Source organism: Peromyscus eremicus, chromosome 13 (assembly GCF_949786415.1).
Source record: "Peromyscus eremicus chromosome 13, PerEre_H2_v1, whole genome shotgun sequence".
NCBI classification, from domain to species: domain Eukaryota; kingdom Metazoa; phylum Chordata; class Mammalia; order Rodentia; family Cricetidae; genus Peromyscus; species Peromyscus eremicus.
This window is the reverse complement of record NC_081429.1, coordinates 33,135,066-33,159,367: the sequence shown is the minus strand read 5'-3', so window position 1 is coordinate 33,159,367 and position 24,302 is coordinate 33,135,066. Positions and strand designations below refer to the sequence as shown.

The following is a 24,302-nucleotide window of genomic DNA, read 5'->3' as shown; positions in this document are numbered from 1 at the left end:
CCTGGATGGAGGAGACACCCTTTGAAATGATACTCCGGGCAAATGTTGGGAAGGAATGATTTGATTGTCATTTGGAGTCTGTTTTTATGTCTATCATCAGTGTGGTCAAAAAGATTGATGACTTAAAAATTCTTTCAGAAAGTCAGAATGAGGAGCGGCTCTTCTACAAAAGGGAACACACATACAATAAGCAAACAAACAAGTAAATAAACAAATGAACAGGAAAACAACAACAACAAACCAAACCAAAACAACAACAAAACATTAGTCATTTGAATCTGAAATGTCCTCCCAAACTTGCATTTTGGTGTTTTTTTCCCCTTGGCAAATAGTGATGCTTGGGGAAGCTGTGGCAACTTTAGGAGCCTGCCTGGCTGGAGTAAGTCACCAGGGGTAGATCTGCTTAACAGGTTTTAAAATTGTTTTCAAAATGTTAGAATATTCTGGATTTATTAGGTTGTGCAAAATAAATTGCTTGAAATTAATTTGATTTTTTTTTTCTTTTTGTGTTTTAATGGATCAGAAAATCTGAGACTCCGTATTTGGCCTCTCTTGAATCTCTAGTGAAGGGTGTTGATCTAGATAAGTGGTTATCTATGGACTGATCAATCTATCACATGAACATTTTGCAGATCTCATTTGAGTAGGTCTGGAGGGCCCAACATTCTGCATTTCTTACTCTCAGGCTGGGTTGATGTGGCTGTGCACAGAACACATTGTGAGTACTAGGGGCTGGAGGACTTCGGAGGTAACCAATCGATATGGGCTATGATCCAAAGCTCATAAAAAATGTGAATGAGAGCTGGGCCGTTGGTGGCACATGCCTTTAATCCCAGCACTCGGGAGGCAGAGCCAGGAGGATCTCTGTGAGTTCGAGGCCAGGCTGGTCTACAGAGCAACTTTCAGGACAGGCTCCAAAGCTACACAGAGAAACCCTGTCTCAAAAGACAAAACAAAAATAAAAATGAGAATGAACTTATTATGCAAAAAATGATAAACATCACAGGAGAAATAACTGAAGCCAGGCCATGCAAGGACTGTTTTCCCATGAAACGTTGAATAAACACTTCAATCCAAAATATGTTTAAATGTGAGTTATCCATATTAACATCCGTGTGTGGTACTTCTCCAAGTACATGCATGTGTTTTCAGTATCCATAGTTGAATTCAGTAGCTCTGTACTGAGATGACTGGGTGTTGACATTGTACCTATAGCCCCTTGGCAGACCCTGGATTAGAAAATGAAGGCAACGTGACCCTGGCTCTCAAAAAGCTAATTGTAGAATCATGGAGAACTATAACTGAGCATACTACAAGGTAAATTGTATGAAGCTCATGGTAGGGGCATCTGATAATTTGTTCTCTCTCTCATCTTTTTGTGAATAGTGTACTCTGAGTTTCTTGTAGCAAATTCGATCATCTCCCCAAACACATTCCTTCAGTATTTTAGGATTCTAGACTGCAGAACTCCACCCTAGGAGCCAAACTGGAGTGTGTGAATCAGCCCTGGACGGACCGAAAGATTGGGTACAGAGACACACAACCCTACAAAAGCGAGTCAGATTTCTGGGAAGAGACTTGAATTTCCAGCGGGATGAGAGACAGGAGGGGCCTCTTGCCATCTCACCGTCATGGGAACCTGAGAGTGGAGCAAAAACCAGCAGGAAGGAAGCCGACCTGTGCAGTGATGACATCAATCATCTGGATGTCTCTTTTGTTTGTTCGTTCCTTTGTTTTTCATGCGCTGTATCAAGCGGTCCTGGAACTCATTATATAGCAGAGGAACTTCTGAGCCTCCTGCCTCCACCTTCACAGTGCTGGAATCATATGTGCCGCCACACCTGGCTTTTGATATCTTTATCAAGATGACTCTGAGGGTGGATATACTCCTGGGGCCTTTAATTTTTAGAAGCTAATAAATTCCATTTGCCGTAGCAAGTGTAATTTGCATTTCTCTTCCCTTTAGCCTAAAGAGGCCTAACCCATAAATCAACAACAGGAACAACAGCATGGAGAATTGTTATTTTGCATGAATGTAGTAGAATATTATTTTAAGATGTGTTACTTTTGTTTACGCTGCCTTTGTTTAACTCTGTTAAGCTGTGTTACTGTGCCTGTCTAAAACACCTGATGGTTTAATAAAGATTATGTCGTTAGCGGTTTTTGGTCTTTTGTCTTTTGGGGGGCCCACCAGCCAGCTCCCAAATAAATCACACACGGAGGCTTATTCTTATGTATGAATGCGCGCGGCCTTAGCTTGGCTTAGTTTCTAGCCAGCTTTCCTTATATTAAATTATCCTGTCTACTTTTTGCCTCTTGCCTTTTCCTGTTCTCTTACTTCCATAAATCTTACTCTTACTCTGTGACTTGCTGGTTGTGTCGCTGGGTGGCTGGCCCCTGAAGTCCTCCTCCTTCTCTGGCTCCTAGCCTTAGATCCCTCCTCCCTGTTTTCTCCTTCTATATTCTCTCTGCTTACCAGCCCCGCCTATCCTTTCTCCTGCTTTCCTATTGGCCAGTTCTTTATTAGACCGTCAGACAGGCACAGTAATAGCTTCACAGAATTAAACAAATGCAACATAAACAAAAGTAGCACACTTTAAAATATTCTACTACACCTGAAGGTTTCTCTTGGCACGTTCAAGTTCATTGGCTTAAAAGCTGAAATCGAGTGGAACCTTTAGATCACAGAACTATGTTGTTTTGTTTTGTTTTGTTTTGTTTTTTTTGAAACAGGGTCTCACTCTGTATCCTTGGCTGGATTGGACTCACCATGCACATGCAGACTGGGCTGGAACTTACAGAGATTCGTGGGTCTTGGCTTCCAGAATTGTGGGATTAAAAGGCACGTGTTTCTTGTTGCTTGTATGAATTTTGCAGATTGGTCAGGATTCCCCAAAATACCTGTGTCCACGGGTGACAAGAAGTGATTGTAGCTTCGGCAAGGTTCTCTAACGTGCAGGAACATTGGGGTATTTTGTTGTTGTTTTTTTCTGCTGTAAATACCGGTCAGGTTCTCATTAGGTGTCAATTATCATTACCTCCTGGAACTATCTTTTCTGACCTGTCCATCTAAACTGTCTCTATGCCCTCTTCCCAGTTACCTGATTCACATTTCAGTGACCACTGTCATTATCTTTAATGGTCTTATTTTGTGACAGGGTCTCACATAGTAATCTAGTTGAGCCTTCGGGCGATCATGTGGTCTCACAGCCTCTGACATGCTTGGATTATAGGTGTGTGTCACCACATCCAGATTATTTATGTTTACTATTTTCCTATATTTTGTGATAAAGTCTCCTGTATCCCAGGCTGGTCTCAAACTCACTGGACATTCTCAGTTTTGATCTTTTTTTTTCCCTGCATTTCCTGAATGCTGGGATTTCAGGTATGATACCATCATACCTGGTTTATGCTTTGCTGGGGATTGGACCTAGAATTTTGTGCATACAAGGATGGCAGGCAGTCTACTGAGTTACCACCTCAGCCTTTATTTACTTATCCTCTTTTATTTTCCAAGACAGGATTTCTCTGTGTAACTCTGGCTGTCCTCGTGTCCTGGAATTTGTTCTGTAGACTAGGTTGGCCTCAAACTCACAGAGATCAGCCTGCCTCTGCCTCCCAAGTGCTGGGATCAAAGTTGTGGGCCACCACTGCCCAGGCCAGTGTGATGGTTTTTGTTGATCGTCAGCTTGATAGGATCTAGAATCATCTAGAAGACAAATCTTTGGGCTGATCTGGGAGGGAGTTTCGAGATTAGGTTGAATGAGTTGAGAAAGACAGGCCCTAGATATGGGCAACCCCATTCCTTGGGCTGTCATCTAGACTGAATAAAACAGAGAGAGCAAGCAGCACCAACCAGATCTGTTTCTCTCTATTTCCTGGCTTTGTATACATCAGGACCAATTCTTGCCACTGTGCCATCCATGAGTCCATGCCATGATGGACTCCATTCCCTGGAATTGTAAGTCTGAAATTGCTTCTTGTCAGGGATTTTTGTTACAGCAGTTAGTAGAGCAACTAAGATAATTACGTAAGAGCTTTTTATTAGAAAAATACAGAAAAGTTGTTAGCTTAGTGTCACAATTTCTAAATCACAGGGAGAAAAAGATAGTGTTCTGAATGAAGAACTTGACTATTGCCACATTAAGCATTTCAGAAGTCAGCAGAGACTGTTGGTTCCTTGCCCAATGGATACTTCCTCCTCTGTGGCTAGGAGCAGACCTTGAATTTTATTTGAGTTGGCATTGTGTATTTGTACTTCCCAGTTTCCTTAGATGTGATGGCATTCTAGTCAATGAGACCTAAGGTAAAGCCTGTGGAGAAAAATCCAAGTTTCTACTAGATATCAAATCCCTTTGCTATGCTTCTATTTTTTTTTTTTTTCTGATGCAGATATATTGGCTGGCACTCCAGCACTTGTTTTATAACTTTGAGCATGAGAGTTATACACTGGGAATGAAAAAAAAATAGGAAGGAAATGCATCTTGGGTTTCTTTTCTTTTTTTTTTTTTAATAATTCATTTAACTTTATTTTATGTGCATTGGTATGAAGGCATCAGAGCCCCTGGAACTGGAGTTGCAGACAGTTGTCAGCTGCCATGTGGTTGCTGGGAATTGAACCTGGGTCCTCTGGAAGAGCAGCCAGTGCTCTTAACCACTGAGCCATCTCTCCAGCCCCATATCTTGGGTCTCTGATGATTTTGTCAAGTCATGAGTTATGAATAACTGGTCATGAGTTATGAATCTGGGATTCCTTTTATGTGGAAGCCCCCACTCCCTGATTTTTTTTTTTAAGCCACTAGTACTTCTAAACTTAGTTACATGCAGTCAGACTTAATTGGCCATACTTATGTCTTCTCTTCTTTAATCAAATATATCAAATCCACCCCAGGGAAGATTATTTTTTTGAGGTAGGGGCTCTTGTGACTAGGCTGTCCTTTAACTTACGATGTGGTTGAAGCTGACCTTGAACTTCTAATCTTCCTCCTCCCACCTCCCAAGTGCTAGAATTACAGATGTGCACTGCCACGTCCATCTCAGAAAATCTTTAATAAGAAAAATCAACTATTTTGGAGAGTTTACTGTAACAGCCTGAATGCTGGGTTCCTTACATATACGAAACAGACTGTAGAGTAAGAAGGTACAGAGAAGATAGAAAACATCCAGGTTCTTCGGAACTCACAGGATCTCTGACAACTCCAAGTTGCAGTCCATTATTGGGGATAGTCAAGGCAGGAACTTGATAGTCAAGGCAGGGCTGCTTACTGTTGTACACAGCATTACCTTCAACCAAGGAACTCACTTCACATCCAAGAAGCACAGCAAGAATCATGGAGAATGTTGTTTGCTAGCTGTCTCACATGCTGGTTCATGCTCTGCTTGAAAGGATGATAAATGGGTTGAGGATTTAGCTCAGTGGTAGAGCGCTTGCCTAGCAAGCGCAAGGCCCTGGGTTCGGTCCTCAGCACTGGGGGGGGGGGGGGGAGAAAAAAAGGGAAGGATGATAAACGGCGCTGGTGGTGGTGCTGGTTACAGCATGAAAAGGTCACAGTCAAAACAGAACCCAGTGTTAGTTTTCAGAGCTTTATTAGGAGGGAAGGGACGGGGGAAGAGGGGACCAGGCCTGGGGAGGAGAGAAAGATGGGTGGGTGGGGAAGGGAGCAGAGCAGAGCAGAGCAGGGTCTGTGTCCGGCTTGTAAGGTGCATATGTAATCGTGCATACGTAATCGCCAGTGCACACTGATGATGTAAGACGCAAGACCCTGAACTGCCCATGTGCAGGAGTGAGGGCGGGATCCTAACACTGCTGGCGCCAACCACAGGCCTAGGGTTGGTGCTGCCCACAGTGGGTCGAGTCCTGCTATATTGGTTAACAACCAAAGCAGTCCCCCATAGCTACATCCACAAGTGGGGGCAGTTTCTCAATTGAGATTCTCCTCTCAGGTGATGTTAGGTTGTGTCAAACTGACAGTTAAAGCCACCCGGGATGGCCTTGTATGTAAAGCAAGCTGACTTGAACTTACAGCAGATCCTCCTGCCTCTGCATCCGAAGTGCTGGGAATTTTCGCCTATACTTGCCCTGCCTTTTGAGGTCTCTTTATGTAAGACAGTAAGTTATTTATTTATTTATTTATTTATTTATTTATTTATTTATTTATTTATTTATTTGAGACAAGGTTTCTCTACACATAGCCCTGGCTGTCCTCGAATTCAAAGAGATCCACCTGCCTCTGTCTCCCAAGTTGGGATTAAAGGCTTGGGCCACCCTGCCAGGCTGTACTCGACATTTTAAAGTTGCTTTTATTGATTATTCTGCTCCTTGGAATAAGCCTGCTTCATTCAAACAGTATCGTGTGCTATATTCACACCCACCCATTCGCTGGAAGCGAAACAACAAAACCATTCCCGGTGAAACCAGTGAATATCAGCTGGTCCTGCTGCTGTGTCAGAATGGAAAATGTAGTTTTTGTGATATAATCACAGAGCCTTTCTATGAGTCTTCACAGGAAACAGACCATTACATGTTCATGCCAATTGTAGACAAGTCCCCTCAATGTCCCTTTAAGTTGGAAATATATCAAAATGGCAAAAGGGACTGCCTTGTTCCTATTCATGATTTCCTTTGGTTGGCCATTAACAGTTTCTGACTCGAAATTTTACAAAAGGAAGAAAAAAATGTAATCAAAATTCAATACCCTAAAAAGCTCTGAATGAACACACACACTTAAAACCTTTGTAAGAGAAAAGCACGTGTGTGTGTGTGTGTGTGTGTGTGTGTGTGTGTGTGTGTATGTGCTATTCTGAGACAAGGTTCACTCTCGAGGTTCACTCCTACAGTTCTCTTCAGCCCTAGCTGGGGTCCCTGTCATGGCAGCCCTCTTGCCTGCCTCAGCGTCTCCAGCGCTGGGGCTGCAGATGTGAGTCACTACACCCAGGTTATTTTCGTTTTCCCCTTTTCTTTGTCTTTTTTTTTTTTGTATTTGCGTACACGCATCCCGTTGTGCTTCAGGGAGGGTCAAAGGACAACTTTTGAGAGCCAATTCTCTTCTTCCAAAATATGGTTCATGGATTGAAGTCAGGCCACAAGTTGGCAACAGGCACCTTTACCCTATGAACCACCTTGCAAGCCTTTATTTTTTTATTTTTTATTTTTTTTTGAGACAGGATTTCCAAAAAAAAAGTCTTCTAGCTGGCCTGGAACTTGCTAAGAAGACCAGACAGGCCTCAAATTCAGAGATCTACCTGCCTCTGCCTTCCGAGTACTGAGATTAAAGGTATGTGTCATCATACCCTGATGTCCCCTCTCCCTCACCCCCACCCTGGCCGCCCTCAAGACAAGGTTTCTCTGATTGTTCTGGAACTCATTCTGTAGACCAAGCTGGCCTCGAATTCACAGAGATCCACCTGCCTCAGCCTCCTGAGTGCTGAGATTAACGACACGGTCCCCTGCTGTTTTTAAAGCAACAATAACAATAACAAATAAATAAACCTGGGAGAGGCAGGAAGATTGCCTGGAGTTCAAGGCCAGGCTTCTGGCACAGTGTAAGGCCCAATACCTGACATAAACAAAGCCTAACCTGGTGGATCACACCTGTAATTCTAGAACCACTTAGGATCACCATGAATTCTAGGCCACCCTGGTCTATATAGTAAAAATCCAGGCCTGTCTGAGCTACCCAAGATCTTGGTTTCCATTCTCCCACAAGTAACGAAACAACCATACAAAGAGGCCTAGCCAATAGAAATACAATAATTTCTGTTTAGCCTTACACAGCGAACAGTGTTTGAATTTCAAGAGTATTTTCTGTTAAACGTAAATACAAGTCCATAAAATATTGTCTAACATATAAAGAGATAAGGAAGAAAAGACATCCCTGGAATCCTACACATGTGTTTTATGTTTATTAATGTGGGAGGAAGGTTCAATCTTCATTTTTTCCTATCTCGAAGTCGCTTAGTTTTTCTAGAGTTTTCTTGTGGTTCTAGGATTACCACGTCTATATAGCAGAAATTCTGCATTCCATTTGTTGGCAGGGTTTCCTTGGACAAGATGAAAAGCGACAGATATGTCGATTTCCTCGTCGGAACAGGTTGCTTGAGTCAAGCACTGTCTGTTCTTTTAGACTGGCCAGGGGCCCAAGGTGTGTGAGCTGTCTTTGTCGAGCGCATTGTGGCTCCACCTAGCTCAGGTTCTGGCAGCTTCCTGCCTATTTTTTTTTTTTTTTTAAGATTGTCCTGGGAAGTGAGCCTCTGCCTTTGCTTGAGGCTACCTCAGCAACTCAACCTTTCACCTACTTCAAGAAAAGTTCACAGACCAACTAAATAATACGTTGGGTTAAGAAAAAAAAAAATCCTGCCATGAACAGTCTTCTAATATTACACCGGAGTGGTTGTTTCAGTCATTTGTGCTTCGCTCTGTGTGTGTTTTGTTTGAATCGTGTGGGGTGTGTGTGTGTGGGGGGGGGGTAGGGGAAGCAACCTTAATACATGCCTTTCCCTGGTGCGGTGTCCAAAACGATGTACAATGGCTAGCTAAACACACACACACACACCATTTCCCGTTCATAAACAATAATTTGGAGTAAACTTTCGCCCTTTGAAAACAAACATGAAACCTGGGGTACGCGAAGATTTTGAGGGGGGTAAACTGGTTACACACTGCGTTAAGTGAAGCCCATGCAAGAGAAATAATACTGGGCGTGCTTTGAGCTTTAGAACCTTTTCCCTCCACAGGCATTTCCAGACGTCATCCCCCCCGCCCCCCACCCCCGCCTGCAAGATTTTGCTAGAAATTCCTGCTCCAACTAGGCTAAGGAATCCATTCCAGAGAAGAATGAAAAAAAAAACAAAAACAAAAACAAAAAACCAAGCATGCTTTTTCTCGATCGCTCTACATTGAGATTTTTCTGCATCCAGGCAGTGAAAGCGGGTTTTGCGGTTCTCTGCAGGTGGGTAACCCTTGTCCCCGCCTCTCCTCTTTCCCTCGTACCGCCCCCCTCCCACCCCCCAGGTCCCGCTCCCCTCTGCAGCAGCAGCAGCAGCAGCAGCAGCAGCAGCAGCAGCAGCAGCAGCAGCAGCAACCCGTGCAGCCGGTCGGTCCCGCCGCTCCCCTCCCGGAGGGTTCCATCCCCCCCCCCACTCTCCGCCCCCCGCCCGCCCCAGCCCCAGCCCCGTCCAGCCGGCGGCGGGCCGCTCGGCAGAATGACCTATAGTAACCTCGCCCCGCCCCCGGCCGCCAGCGCCGCGCTCCCCCCCCGCCCCCCCCCCCCCGACCCCGGCCCGGCATTTGATAGGCCCAGCCCCGCACGCGCCACCGCCCGCGGGCCAATGGGCGGCGGCCTCTTTGCATATGCAACGAGCGCCGGCCCGGGGCTGCGCGTCCTGGACTGCGGCTCAACAGACGCTGTTCAGCCGGCGCCGGGGGAGCGTCGCTGCGGTTGCGGCCGGGGCTGCGGGCTGGGACGGAGAGCCGGCGGCGGCGGCGGCGGCGGCGGCGGCGGCGGCGGCGGAGCAGCGGGAGGCGGAGCAGGCGGCGGCCCCGGTCGTCCTTCCGAATCTCGCTGGGCGGCCCCGGTCGCTCCGCTAGGGTCCTGAGGCGAGGTGGCGCTGGGGCGGGAACCGCTCCGGGGTCCTTAGCCAGGCCTGCCTGCGTGGGTCGGAGCCCACGGTGAGTGTGCGCAGCGCCCGTTGTGAGGAGACGGAGGGGCGGCGGGATGGCGGCGAGGCCTCCCCCTCGGCATGCACGCGGCCCGCCGGTGCCCGATGAGGGGGAACGGCCGGGCCGCGGCGGGGTCGGGGTCGGGGGGGTTAAGGGGTGGGTGGAGGAGGGTGAGGAGGAGGAGTAGTGGGGCGCCCGCGCGGGGTCGGTCGGGGAAACGGCCGGCGTGGAGCCCCGGCCCGGGGGGGCGCGGGAGGAAGGATGCACCGCGGCCTCCGCTGCGGGCGCCGGCGCGGGCGCGGGGGTGGGGTCGTCCCGCTCCACGCGGCCGCGCGGCGTCCGTGGGAGGAACCCGCGCCCAGCGGTCTCCAGACACCCAGGCCGGGGCTTGCTGCGGGCGGGGAGGCGGGGGAGGCAGAAACTGCGTGTGCGGGGCGGTGGGACTGGCGTGGGGACCTCTCTCTGTCTCTCTCTCTCTGGTTTACCCTCTGAAGTGGGTTTTTAGTCTCCCACGAGTCAGTCATGCGGTGCACACACACCAGCAGCCACCCCCCCCCCCGGGGAGGGGGTCAGGTGTGATCGGGTGAAGGGATTTCACAGATGCAGATCCCGCCGCGGTGCCCCGTCTGGTTCTAAAACAGGCAGTCTGATCTCTTCTCCGTAGATCCCCTCCGAGATAGGAAGGGCAGGGTAATTCTTGGGAATTATCTAGAAGCTAGAGAGGGGGCCGGCTTTGTGGAAGTGGTGATAACTAATCAGAATGGCAGAGCTGAGATGATTGAGCCTTTGTTAAACGCCACACGCCGAGTACTTTTATGCACAGGTATGTTTACATTGTTGGTCCGCCAGGACGGCTGCCAGTTCCCATTTTACAGCGAGAGAACTCGCACCGTGGACACATTAACTTACCCTAGACCTGAGCTAGTAGGAGAAACTGGAGCCTCAGGAGGGCCCCTCTGAATCCAGAGCACTTACTCTGATGGCTTCAGTAGCTTGCAGCTGTTGGCAGCACGAATGAACAGTTTCCACCGTGGCTTTGGGTCTGGGGGTGGGGTGGGGTGGGGTTCTGCTGGGCTCTGCAGAGTTCGGTGTTGTTTTTCTTGTTGGTGGTAGCCAGTTTTGTATGTCCACGTTGGTTCTGAGAGTTGTTGAAGAAAGAGTGCTGCTGAGTTACCTCTAAAAGCACAACAGGAGAAGCTTATTTCAGAGAGGAAGTGTTGGCACGCTGGAGTCAGTTGCACAGACTTTGTGTTTTCTGGTATCTTCCTGTGCAGTCCGCATATGCAGAGATGAAGGCTGGTTGTATTTTAAGTTGTTCTCTGATTCGTCTGCCTTGATTGCAGTGACATTAGCCATAGGAGAGAGTCACCAGGTGTCTTTGGAGCCCAGTTACTGGATTTGTAGGACATTTGTGCGGTGTGACTTCAAGCACAAGTATTCTGAGTCCAAGATGTCGTCCTCAAAGAAAGAAGGGCAAAGTGAAGGACATTAGGGGGAACACCACTGGCTCATTCCTGATTCAGTTAATTGCTCACCTTGAGCCTTCCCGATTCTGTTAAGTCAAACACCTTGTCAGGTGCAGGGAAATACAACAGGGACAGAATTGATGTGATCCTGTGCCCTTAGGCAGGAATTAGACTCCAAGCCAATGATCTTGTAGATTTGGTGATTGCAAGCTATGTTCATGCAATAAAGGTGAGGTATTGAGTGAGTGGAGATTATAATGAGGATTTCGATTAGATGGAAATCTGGGGAGCTGCCTTTTAAAAACTGACAGTGTGAGATTTTCCTAGATTTCAGCCTTGTGTTCGGAGGCTGTAATTAAATGTATGTAGCACAATAGCTTAAACACTTTTGAGCAACTATAATTCTTTTCCTTTCAATATCTGTTTCCAACGGATTGTCATTTCAGCTCACGTTGCAAGAGATCTGAGTGAGATAGGGAATGTTTCCAAGCATTTATTCTGCCTGCCTTTAGGGTGCTTAAAGTTTAAATATTCCTGTAGTACTTCGATTTTTCTCCCCATGAATAGTTCAGAAACAAGAATCTTTTATGAGCTTTGGATCTGAAGGTATAATTTAGACAATTCTTCCAATGCCCATGCTAGGCCCAAAGTGACAGGCTTTTCTAATTTTCAATAAGCAGCATCATAACTTTCAAAAGTATTCATTGTAGTTTATATTCTGGGTAGTTTAACATAATTTCAACTCCTAGCTAGATGTGGTGGCACACACCTTTTATCCCAGCACTTGGGAGGCAGAGGCATGTAGATCTCTGAGTTCAATGCTAACCTGGTTTTACATAGTCCACATAGTGAAACCCTGTCTCCAAAACCAACCAACCAAACACATTTCAATTCTTAGGAAGCAAGAAAAACCAGGCATGAATTGGGAAATATAAACTGTTAACTATATAAATATTTCAGTCAAGCATTTAAAACTGTCATATGTTAGATTAGTTGAGCCTTTAAAGAGGTTATTATGATGACGAAAATTTCAAGAACGCGGAGGGAGATGTTAGATGTAAAGTTGTCATGGAATGGTAATAAATATATGAACTGTGAGAAGGCACTGTTTCAGACTCAGGCAGCTGGAGGGCAGTGCCTGCGCTCTTCTTCTCTGAGCTGAGGCTTATTGGGAAAGAACTAGGTTTTGGATGTGGGAGAACATGTTTCTAGGTGTAGAATTGTTCCATTGGAGTTGCCTTTTCTTTTGGGTACTGGGTTAGTATTCAGAAGTAGGATGGACTTAAGCCACTTGGGGACCTTCTGTTGGAGAGGTGATAGTTTCTGAAGCCATGTGCATGTCAGGCTGCCTATGGAGCTCACAGAAGAGCAGAAAGAGGCTTGTGTTAGTACTGACCAGAAGAGGCAGTTTGCAAAAGAGCTAGGAAGAGTGGTGTTATTGTGTGTTATTGTGACAAAAAATATATCTGCTCAAAGAAGGCAGGAAAGATTTCTTTTGGCTCATAGTTTCCAAGATACTGTGTTTTAGTGGGAGGGAGAGGGCTTGTTGAAAGAGCATTTCATACTAAGGTGGCCAGGGAATAGAGAAAGGGGGATAGAGGAAGGTTCTAGGGGAAGATAAACCCCCAAGGGTGTCCCCCCCCCCAATGATGCATGACTTCCAAAGACACCTCCTACTTATGCTGTGCTATGAATCCATCAAGGGTTAGTAGGTCAGTTAGGCTGGAGCTCTGTGATTTGATTGTCTCTGGAAATACCTTCTAGACCCTCTCCCCTAACCAGAGGTATGCTTTACTAATCTTCTAGGTATTTATTAATCCAGTCAAGTTGACAATCAGGATTAACCATCTCAGTGCGGTGAGAAAATTACCAGAAGTAATTTACCACTGCAGGGAGGCAGTCAGTACTGAGGAGTGTTCTCTCCTATGAGAAGTTCTTGGTGACCCTTGCCAATGTGGCAGGATGGGTCAAGCCATAGGTGAGGAAACCAGACAAATAGATAGGAAGTGTTTCCCAGAGTTTTTTTTTTTTTTTTTTTTCCCCTCCCCTCCCCTTTTGTTTTGAGACAGGTGGTTTGTTGGACAGCGTCTCTTTATGTAGTCCTGGCTGTCTTCCAGGCTGGTCTTGCTCCAGTGCACAGAGATCTTCCTGCCTCTGCCTCTGAAGAGCTGGGATTAAAAGCATGCACCACCATACCCCACTACTAACAGTTTTATTTTTTTTATTTAAAAAAAAAAAAAACCCTCAAGACAAGGTTTTTCTGGGTAGCCCTGGCTATTCTGGAGCTCACTATGTAAACCAGGCTAGCCCCAAACTTGGAGATCTTCCTGCCTCTGTCTCCTAAATGCTGGTATTAAAGGAGTGCACCACCACTGCTTGGCCTGTTAATAGAGGTTTTGATCTTATACTTTAAAGGGAGGCTTGGTGGAGAGGGTGCTGTTGGATTATAGATGGTTACCTTATTTGAGTAAGTTGCTGGAGCATGGGAAGAATTGATACGTTTGTCCTTATAATCAAGAGTAACTCTAGTAAATACTTTTCCTTTAAGGCTCTCTTTTTGGTAATTTTTATTTTAATCAGTCTAGCTTTACTTTCTTTGTTTCTAGTTTTCAAAATGTTCTTAGTATTTTTCCATTTGTACATACTTAATTATTTCACAAAAGACTGTAGGAAAAATTCACAAAGAAACAATCGTTTCTGCTGGCGGTGGTTGTGCACACACCTTTAATCCCAGCACTCAGGAGGCAGAGGCAGGTGGATCTCTGAGATTTCCAGGCTAGCCTGGTCTACAGAGTGAGTTCCAGGACACACTCCAAAGCTATAGAGAAACCCTATCTGGAATAACCAAAACCAAACCAAAACAAAAAAACCCCCAGAGAAACCATTTCCCTTGAATGTTTCTTCTTTGTAAGTACTAGTCATTCTGCCAATTCTTTGCATTAGTACCTGCTTCTTGCAAGAATTTCCTTGTAAAGTGTAGTACTCCTTTCTTCCCCATGGTGATTGTTGGACAGAAGCATCAGGTTGATTGATACTGGTAATGCTTGGGTTTGAATCCTCTCACTCACTAGATGACTGTCCTGACAGCTTAGTTACCTTTTCTGGGCCTTGGTTTCTTTACTGAATGATGATGATAATCGAACCTATTGTTGACTATTGTGAGAAGGAGAATTTAAGTGTGCTTGCAGTATTGCTGACAATAAATATGAGCCAATTTTATTTGTTTTTAGAGAATGCAGTTTACTGCTCAGCTCCGTCTCTTTTTTGGTGTTTCGAGAGTTTCTCTGTGTTGTCTTGGCTGTCCTGGAACTCGCTCTGTAGACCAGGCTGGCCTTGAATAGAGATCCGCCTGCCTCTGCCTCCCCAGTGCTGGGATTAAAGGCCTGCGCCACCGCCACCTAGCTTTGCCTTCTCTCTTGAAATAGCATTAGCTTCTGTATTACAGTCACACCATAAGGAAGTGTCTTATATATTAGAACCTCTTTTTAGTGGAGTTTGAGATATTGTATGTAAGTAGAAAGCCATAAGTTGAGGAATATTGACTAGTTGTTCTATTATTTAAAAAGTTAATAGCATGTGTATGTTGTAGAATATTATTTTAAGACGTGTTCCTTTTGTTTATGTTGCATTTGTTTAACTCTGTGAAGCTGTGTTACTGTGCCTGTCTAAAACACCTGATGGTCTAATAAAGAGCTGAACGGCCAATAGTGAGGCAGGAGAGAGAAATAGACAGGATGACAGGCAGAGAGAGAGAGAGAGAGAGAGAGAGAGAGAGAGAGAATAAATAGAGGGAGAAATCTGGGAGAAGGAGATGGAGGAGCAAGAGAAGGAGGAGGACTCCAGGGCCAGCCACCCAGCTACACAGCAAGCCATGGAGTAAGAGTAAGATTTACAGAAGGGAACAGGAAAAGCCCAGAGCAAAAGGTAGATGGGATAATTTAAAGTTAAGAAAAGGTGGCTAGAAACTAAGCCAAACTAAGGCCGGACATTCATAATTAAGAACGAGCCTCCATGTGTGTGATTTATTTGGGAGGTGGGTGGCAAGCCCCCCCAAAAGACCAGAAAACAAACGACATGTGTATATATGATTACGTGTGCCTGTGTGCATGCCACAATATACACGTGAAGGTCAGAGGACAGCTTGGGAGTTGATCCTCTCCTGCCTTTGTGGGGGTTCTAGACAGCGAACTCCGTTCTCTAGGCTTGGGTGGCAGGCAAGCCTTATTGACTGAGCCGTCTCACTGACCCCATGATTTTGTTCTGTTTTATTTAGCGTTAGTTATTTTGGACTTGTGCTTTAATTTTCTTGGGAAAATTAAATTTCCGTGTGTAACACGTTGCAAGCAGGCTGACATTGTGACATTCTCATTTCCTCAGGTAACAGACATCTACTTTGATTAATTATAAGGCTTATGTCATATGACTGATAATAATTCAGGTGGCATTTCTCTCTCTTTATTTTGAAACAGAGTCTCACTGGTAACTCCAAGGTGACCTTGAACTTGCTGTGAGGCTCAGGTTGGCCTTGAATGTGAGATCCTTCTGCCTCAGCTTCTGAATGCCATATCATCAACTTTGAGTTGCTGAGTGGAGAAGGCACCATTGCCATCCCTGTATATAAAACTTGGTATGTAAATTGGAGCTAGTCACTTCTTTCTCAGACTTTGTTTTCTTTCTAAGAAATGTTTGTTTTTTTTTTGGTAGGGTGGGGGCAGGGTTTTTTGTTTTTGTTTTTGTTTTTGTTTTCTTCTAAATGTAACCCCATACTATCAGCCTTGACCTTAAAATCTGTCTCAGTCTCCCAGGTGCTAGGATTACAGACATGTAATACCGTGTCTCTTAGCTTTCCATTTCAGTGTTTTTTTGTTTTTTTTTTTTAAAGATTCATTTATTTATTATGTGTAGTATTCTATCTGCATGCATGCCTGCAGGCCAGAAGAGGACACCAGATCTCATTACCGATGGCTGTGAGCCACCATGTGGTTGCTGGAAATTGAACTCAGGACCCCTGGAAGAGCAGTCAGTGCTCTTAACCTCTGAGCCATCTCTCCAGCCCCCTTTCAGTTTTTGTAATATGACAGTTTAAATTCTTATTTCACAGAGTTATGCGGGGAAGAGAACAGTAGTTGAGGGGACACAGCTGAGTGCTTGCTGCTTTCCTTACCTCTGCCTTTCTTCTGTTCTGTTTTAATTTGCTTTTTCCTTTCTTCTTCTCCTGTCTCTGTTTTTTTTTTTTTTTTTTTTTTTTTTTTTTTGTATTACATAGTAACAAGCATTCTGAATCTGGCAGGTTAACAAACTTATATAAAGTCTACATTTTTTTTAAAGATTTATTTATTTATTTATTCATTCATTCATTCATTTATTTATTTATTTATTTATTTATTTATTTATTATGTCTACAGTGTTCTGTCTGCATGTATGCCTGCCGGCCAGAAGAGGGCACCAGATCTCATTACAGATGGCTGTGAGCCACCATGTGGTTGCTGGGAATTGAACTCAGGTCCTCTGGAAAAGCAGCCAGTGCCCTTAACCACTGAGCCATCTCTCCAGCCCCAAGTCTACATTTTAAAGGGGATTGATTGGAAGTGTTCCTTAAGTTTTTGCAAGCTCCATGAAGATAATACAAGGCATGGTAAAGGCCAAGTGAGAAGAACGTGGACAGGGAGCTCCTGTTTGGTCAGAGTAGCCAGGGAAGGAAGGGTCAGCTAAGGAAATGAAGTGAGCCTTGAGGTGGGTTGGAAGTAGACAGAGGTTTAAGGAAGGTGCTCACAGTGAATGTTGAGGGGCAGTGGGGTTTGGAAGAGCGCATCATTGGCCAGCATTGAGGGTCAGCTGTTGAGGACTAAGGAGAGGAGAATACATCCTTTGGGGGAGGCGTGGAGCAGAGACTTGAGAGACAGATCCAGTTAAGATCCTGCATGCATTTCATTCAGTGAATCAACTCAGAGTAATTGTCAGATGAACTAAAGTTGGATGAATTCTGGGGTATAGCAAGTGAAGAAGGCGGGTGGTCTTTTCACTTGTTCTGTCCAGGAAGTATATTGAGAAGCTCATCTTGAGTTGGTTGCCATGATGCGGCTAGGACTGGTGATGGAGCCTTGTCCACAACCTTTGGCCTTCCCATTGGACTTCGTTTCCCGTCTGATCTTCTCTTGCCATAAAGTCTTTTTCCATCATGGCTCTTTATCTTCACTTCCGCTTTCCTTTTCCTTGGCTTGAGATTTTTGTTACCTGTGCCATAATTTTTAGGTGTCCATACACACATACACACACACACACACACACACACACACTCACACACACACACACTCACGAGAGAGACAGACACAGAGACTGAGTCTTTTTTTTTTTTTTTTCCCCTGACACAAGGTTTGGTTATATAGAGACAAGGTTTCTCTATATAACAGTCCTGGCTGTCCTGGAACTCATTTTGTAGACCAGGCTGGCCTCGAACTCCCGAGTGCTGGGATCAAAGGCGTGCGCTGCTGCTGCTGCTGCCGCCGCCGCCACCACCACCACCTGGAGAGACTGAGTCGTATGTAGCCTAGGCTGTCCTCGTATATCACCATCCTGGCTGGCTTGTATATTTTATGTTGACTACATGGAAATTGCTGGGGTATTTATATGGGTCTTTTCTTCTTTAGACATCTCAGTAACTAAGATTCTCAGAACACATCTATATCAGAGACAGTGGGCAGGAAATAGATGGAGCCAAAGAGGAGTCAGACCGGACGCTTCTTCAAGAGCTCACAGCCTGCCAAGAGAAAGCAGGCTGCTACCATGACCATGACCAAGAATGTGGCAGAGCTTCTGCCTTTGAGCCACCAGGACGAACTAGTGGATTTGCCAAACCACTACCCATTGAGTACAAGTGAAGATGAGGGGGCCAGTGATGGAGAAAGAAAATGTCAAAAGCTTCTGGAAGCAGTCAGTTCCCTTGGCGGAAAGAAGAGTTGGAAATTGGCCGAGAGATCGGAGGCTAGTCTGATGGTGTCCGAGTTCAATGTCACTTCTGAAGGGTCAGGTGAAAAGCTGGTTCTTTCAGATTTGCTGGAGTCTGCCACAGCTTTATCTTCGTTGACTGCTGTGAAAAAGCAACTGCTTAGGTCTAGGTCAAAGACTCTTGCTGTACCCCTTGACAAAAAAGAGGCTGACCAGATCCTCAGGGAAGCAGCATTCAGCAAAACCTCACAGATGCTCTCCAAGTGGGATCCCGTTGTTCTGAAGAACCGGCAAGCAGAGCAGCTGGTTTTTCCTATGGAGAAGGAGCCGCCAGCTGTTGCTCCCATTGAACATGTATTCACTGACTGGAAAACAAGAACTCCCCTGGAGCAAGAAGTTTTCAACCTCCTTCACAAGAACAAGCAGCCAGTAACAGACCCTTTATTGACTCCCATGGAAAAAGCCTCCCTTAAAGCCATGAGCCTGGAAGAAGCGAAAATACACCGAGCAGAGCTCCAGAGGATGCGAGCTCTGCAGTCCTACTATGAGGCCCGAGCTCGAAGAGAGAAGAAAATCAAAAGTAAGAAGTATCACAAATTTATAAAGAAAGGCAAGACCAAGAAAGCCTTAAAAGAGTTTGAGCAGTTATGGAAGGACTACCCAAGTGCTGCATTGCAAGAACTGGGAAAAATGGAAGAGGCCAGAATGATGGAGCGCATGAGCCTTAAGCACCAGGGCGGTGGGAAATGGGCCAGGTCAAAGGCAATTAGGGCCAGATATGACCTGGAGGCTCGCAAAGCTATGCAAGAACAATTGGCGAAGAACAGAGAACTGACACAGAAACTCCAGGTAGTTTCGGAGAGTGAAGCGGAGGAGGAGGAGGAGGAGGAATGCACCAAAGAGGGAATAATCCCTGCCTCTGATGGAATGGACCACCTACAGATGGATGCAGCTGGTCGGAATCCCTGGATGCTCAGCACTTGCAGCAGTGATGCAGCAAGGGGTGAGGTCAAGACCGACCCTGGACAGCTGCCCGAACTGGTGGCCGATGGGTCTTCTGAAAGTGAGCGAGATGAGAAACCAGTGGCAGAAGAGCTTTTGGTGAAAGAAAAATTCTTTCAAGAAAGGGTTGAGCCCAACAGTGCTAAGCCAGTGGGTGGCCAAGAAGCTGAAGACTCTGATAGCCAGGAGGTATTATCTGAATCGAGGCTATTGCTTCAGAAACTCCACAAGGAAAACCATCAATCTGAGCAGCAAAAAGGGAGTTCAGTGAGAACTGTTCTCCAGATCCAGAGAGAGGAACTTGCTCCGGAGGAGAGCCCGATGCTTCAAAGGCTAGAGAGAGCACATGTTCTAGAAGAACAAGGAGAGTTGAGCAAAGAGGGACATTATCCAAAAAAGGGGCTTCCCAGACCTGTGGTAAAAGGAGAGGGGAAGGAGAGGAAGCCACCCAGTATACCTGATGCCTCCAGAAAGAAAAGAAAAAAGGAACCGATGATTGATTTACAGAATCTCCTATCTACTAGACCTTCTGTGAAGTCTTTGGCAGTGCCCACAGTAGAGGAGTTGGAAGATGAAGTGGAGACAGACCACAAGCAGATAATAAAGGAAGCTTTTGCTGGGGATGATGTCGTCAGAGAATTCTTGAAAGAGAAAAGGGAAGCTGTAGAGGCGAATAAACCAAAGGACTTGGACCTGACATTGCCTGGATGGGGTGAGTGGGTTGGTATAGGCCTGAAGCCCAGTGCCAAGAAAAGACGCCGTTTTCTTATTAAAGCTCCTGAAAGTGCTCCAAGAAAAGACAAGAATTTGCCAAATGTGATTATCAATGAGAAGCGCAACATCCATGCAGCAGCTCATCAGGTGCAGGCTGTTCCACACCCATTCACCAATCACCAGCAATTTGAAAGGACTATCCAGAACCCTATTGGGTGCACATGGAACACCCAGAGGGCCTTCCAAAAGCTGACAGTTCCCAAGGTTAGCACCAAACTAGGCCATATTATTAAGCCCTTAAAAGCAGAAAATGTGGGCTACTGCTCTTCCTCAAGGTCCGACCTTTCTGTCCTACAGAGCAATCGGAAGCGGCTCTCCAAAAAGCAACAAAAACAGCTGAAGAAAAGCTCTGCAGATTGAGCTGCCAGGGGACTAGCATCTTTGTTCCTGGGACTAGGAACCTTGAGTGTTTCTCTTGGTTGCTTCATAGTGCTTCAGGGGTATTTCCTAAATTGACAGAACACTTTGTAGTTAAACCACATTGTAGAAATAAGACATTTTTGTCTAGTAAAGAGCTTCCATTCCATTCTGAGAGATATGATAAAGATAGAAATGATTTATTCATGGGAAAAATGACTACCATAAGTTAGAGTACCTATGTGTAGTACCTATCCTAGGATTAAAGAGGGATCAGTGAGTGGACAGAGAAATTCAATCTGGGATAAGGCAGAGGAAGTATGAGCTGCAAAGAATGCTCAATTAGTTTAGATATTAAGTTAATAGCTTCTAATGTGGCTCATATATGTAATCCAGCATTATGAGAGGCTGAGTCAAAAGAATTATTTACTTGAGTGAGAACTTGGCTTTACAAAACAAAACAACCCCAAAAGTATTTTAGGAAGAGTTAATAGACAAAAATGAACAAATTTAGAGATTTGGAGAACACAATGAGGATAGAGGTGACTAGAGTTTATTTAAGAATAAAGTGTAACAGAATTGGGAGGATTGAAAAGTCAGTTGTGGAGGGCCTTAAATGCTTTGCAGATAAATTTGGAATTACATTTTATTTCTTTTCTCTTAGGCAATGTAGAGCAAGTAAGATTTGTATAGGGGATAGATGTGGTGACCTTTATGTTAAAGGAATGTGGGTGCCAAGCTGGCAGTGTGCATACAGGATTTATTGAGGGGAGTGAGAGTTAAAGACTTCAGCTATAGAAGTTAGAGTGAGCATGAGCAGGAGGGTGGATGATAGGAAGTAGAACAATCACTTGGCAAGAGATCTGGAGAATAAAGGGCAAAGGGAATTTTACTGCATGCTTTGAAGTTTTGAGCAGGGTTTTGGACCTGGGAGGATTTAGCTTTCCATTTATTTATTCTTGGAAAGATGAAAGGTGGAGTGATAAGTGTGAAGTGAAACTGAGCATAATGGGATAGTCCTTTTAATCCCAGCACTTGGGAGCAGGCAGAAGCAGAAGGATAGCTGCAAGTTCAAGGCCGGGAGGGTCTACATAGTTCCAGGTAAGGATCTCATCGTTAGAGAGGGATCTTTTAGTAAGTGATGGCTAGAGTGGGCAGTGAGGGAGTGGCAAAACTGGGTTTAGAGCTTTATAGACTGGCAAGAACCACTCAGTAAGACACATGAAATAACTTCTAGTTAGCCCCCACTAGGCATTGTCTGGGGAGGCTTCAGCTAAATTGGGTCCCAAAATGTGTGACATTGACCAGGGTTAACTACAGCTGTCTCCTTGAGTATAGGAATAGAGACTCTTGAGGGGGAGGTCATGTTTTGGCACTTGGTGCTCAAGATTTTTTCCATCAAGAACATGGCTGCCAAGAATCCATCTGTGAGTCTTTGGGACCAGATCCATGGGGCAAGTGAGGCTAGAAAGGGATGGTGTTCAGAGTGGGGGTCATACTCAGCCCATTGTAACTATTCATTTTTAAAATATTGAATTAGTTTTCTGTTGATGGGAATCTTGTTCTTGAGATCCACAAATCAAACTCTTTGGGTCCGTGCTTTTTGCTTGTTTGAGTCATTTCAATAAGGTAGTACTCTGTAGGGTATTTTTTCTTCTTGCTTTTTGGTGAGTATAGTATTTACCATAAAGGAATACATTCTATGGAAAAATTTGAGTAGGGCAAATCTGTTGGAAGCAGCTTTAAATTTAGGATCACAAGAATTACTAAACTTATAAAATAGATGACAATGCTAAGAAAGTTATAATTTACATATTTTATATTTTTATATATTATATATATTATATTTTATAATTTTATATATAAATAAATACAAGGATTATAGGAAAAGTTGTCATCTAAATTACTAAATTTTGTTTTTTCTTCTCCCACTAATTGGGCCTCAAACCTTGGCCTCAGCCAGTCTAGGCAAGTGCTCTACCACTGAGCTACATCCTCAGTTTTGTTTCTTTTTCTTTTTTGGAGAGCGTCTTAATCTGCATCTTAGACTGGCTTTGACCTTGATGTGTAGCCCAGGCTGGCAGGCTGGCCTTGAGCTCTCCATCCTGCCTCCCCAGGAAACCTCTGGGATTAATAATCTTTTTCTATGATACTGGGATTGAACTCATGGCCTTATGTATGCTATTTATGAGCTCTATTGATGAGCTATATCTGCAGCTGCCTCCCTACATTTAGAACTGTATCCCACCCACCCCCAGGGAACCCCCCTCCCCCTTTTTTTCTGTTTTTGGTTTTTCAAGACAGGGTTTCTCTGTGTAACAGTAGTGACTGTCCTGGAACTCACTCTGTAGCCCAGGCTGGCCTCGAACTCTCAGAGATCTGCCTACCTCTGCCTCCCAAGTGCTGGAATTAAAGTCGCGGTTCACTATTGCCCGGCTCCTTTATTTTTAAGACAGGGTCTCATTAAGTTGCCCAGGCCAGGATTGAGCTCATTATGTAGTTCAAGTAGTCCTTGAATTTAGAAACTTACAGCTTAAGCTTTCTGAGTAGCCAGGCTTATAGGCATGTATCACTGCGCCCAATAACTCATTATTCAACATTTCTAATTCACCCATGTGTTAGTTTTTCCATGCCTGCCTGCCTATATCTTATCCATTCATTCATCCATCTACCCACCCACTCATCCATGTGATGTATGTTTCACCAGGTTCTGTGATGATGGCCACTAGGGATAGAATAATGAGTAAGAGACATTGTTCCTTCATGCATAGAGAAGATGGACATTAAACAATTTTATAAGCAATCATTTAATTATATAGCATAATAGGTACTGCTGAGGCAAAATGTAGAAGGCGGTGAGAGTGGAGAACTTGGGTGAAGTGGTGTTGCACAAACCCAATAGGAGAGGGGTAGTAGCAGGGAGGTAGGGCCGAGTGGGCAGTACACTAGGCCGGAGACGTTAAGCAGTTGGAATGAGGTGGAGACTTGGCACTGGGAATAGTACCCAAGGCCCCCAGAGGGTGAATACTTTGTGGAAACTCTCTAAGATAAAACTGGGCCGGAAGTATAAGGCATCAGATAAGAGAAACAAGTAAAAATAGTCTCAAAGGCTCTGAACTGAGAGTAGGCTGGGAAAGTTAGGGAACGTGGAGATTGTTCTGTGCCAACTGACCAGCAGTGTCAGTCTCAAGTCAGTTTACTCTTTTGATCTCACTACAAAAAGGTTAGTTTTATTACTACAAGACATGGAAGGAGGGGTCGGGGATTTAGCTCAGTGATAGTGCTTGCCTAGCAAGCGTAAGGCCCTGGGTTCGGTCCTCAGCTCTGGGAAAAAAAAAAAAAAGACATGGAAGGAGCTAACATTTTTCTTCCTGTGGTTCACATTATATGATTAGAAATGTTAGAATTTACCAGTCTTTTTTTTTTTTTTAAAGTCAAAGTATCTATAAAAGCTTAACGATTGTACCTAATTATAGTTTATTGTGTTAGTTTTGGGATTACTCACTTATTAAGGCCATTGGGAAACTTTTCAGCCAGACTAAATTCTATAGAATTGTATGCTTTGCTTTTTTTTTTTTTTTAAATGTGTTCAGGCTGTCTTCAAACTCAGTCTCACAATCTGCCTGTTTGTGCTACCATGCTTGGCTCGAGTTGTTTGTTCTGAGCAAAGTCCCACTATGTAGCCCTGGTTGGACTAAAACTCGTTATGAAGACCAGGCTGGATTTGAACTTACTAGCTGTTCTTCTGCTTCAGTCTCTCTCTCCCTTCTTCCTTCCTAATGACAAGGTCTCTCTATGTAACCCTGGCTGTCCTGGAACTTGCTATATCTACCAGACTGGCCTAGAGCTCCCAGAGATCCTCTTGCCTCTGCCTCTTAAATGCTGGGATCATTATGAGCCACATTTCAAGTTGTATGTTTAGAAGAAATATTTCAAGTTAGTGTTGGATTTTCCAGGTTCTGTTTAGTTTCTTGTTTGAAAAAAAAGTCATAAATTGGCTCAATGTTGTGATTTTTAGTATATAAAATTTGTTCCTGTCTGAATGTGTAGAAATCATTATGTACGTATTTCTTTAGGATTTTTCTTGGTTATAACAATAT

At 44.7% G+C, this 24,302-nt stretch overlaps 2 protein-coding genes across 3 annotated transcripts in view; both read left to right on the top strand.

Annotated features, from left to right (window-relative positions):
* The first annotated feature begins 9,543 nt into the window (after positions 1-9,543).
* Positions 9,544-24,302, top strand: part of Acsl3 (acyl-CoA synthetase long chain family member 3) — a 59,754-nt gene continuing 44,995 nt past the window's right edge. The window contains exon 1 of one of the 2 annotated variants that reach the window (XM_059278752.1): positions 9,544-9,667. The gene's annotated coding sequence lies outside the window, so the exon portion shown is untranslated. Of the gene's footprint in view, positions 9,668-15,637; positions 15,752-24,302 lie in introns of those variants that run through there. The other variant, XM_059278753.1, reaches the window with a different exon arrangement.
* On the top strand, positions 15,638-22,646 carry LOC131923631 (U3 small nucleolar RNA-associated protein 14 homolog B-like). Its single transcript, XM_059278751.1, has 2 exons — positions 15,638-15,751; positions 17,772-22,646. The coding sequence occupies exon 2, from the start codon at positions 17,833-17,835 to the stop codon at positions 20,203-20,205; it is 2,373 nt and encodes a 790-aa protein (XP_059134734.1). The 5' UTR covers positions 15,638-15,751; positions 17,772-17,832; the 3' UTR covers positions 20,206-22,646.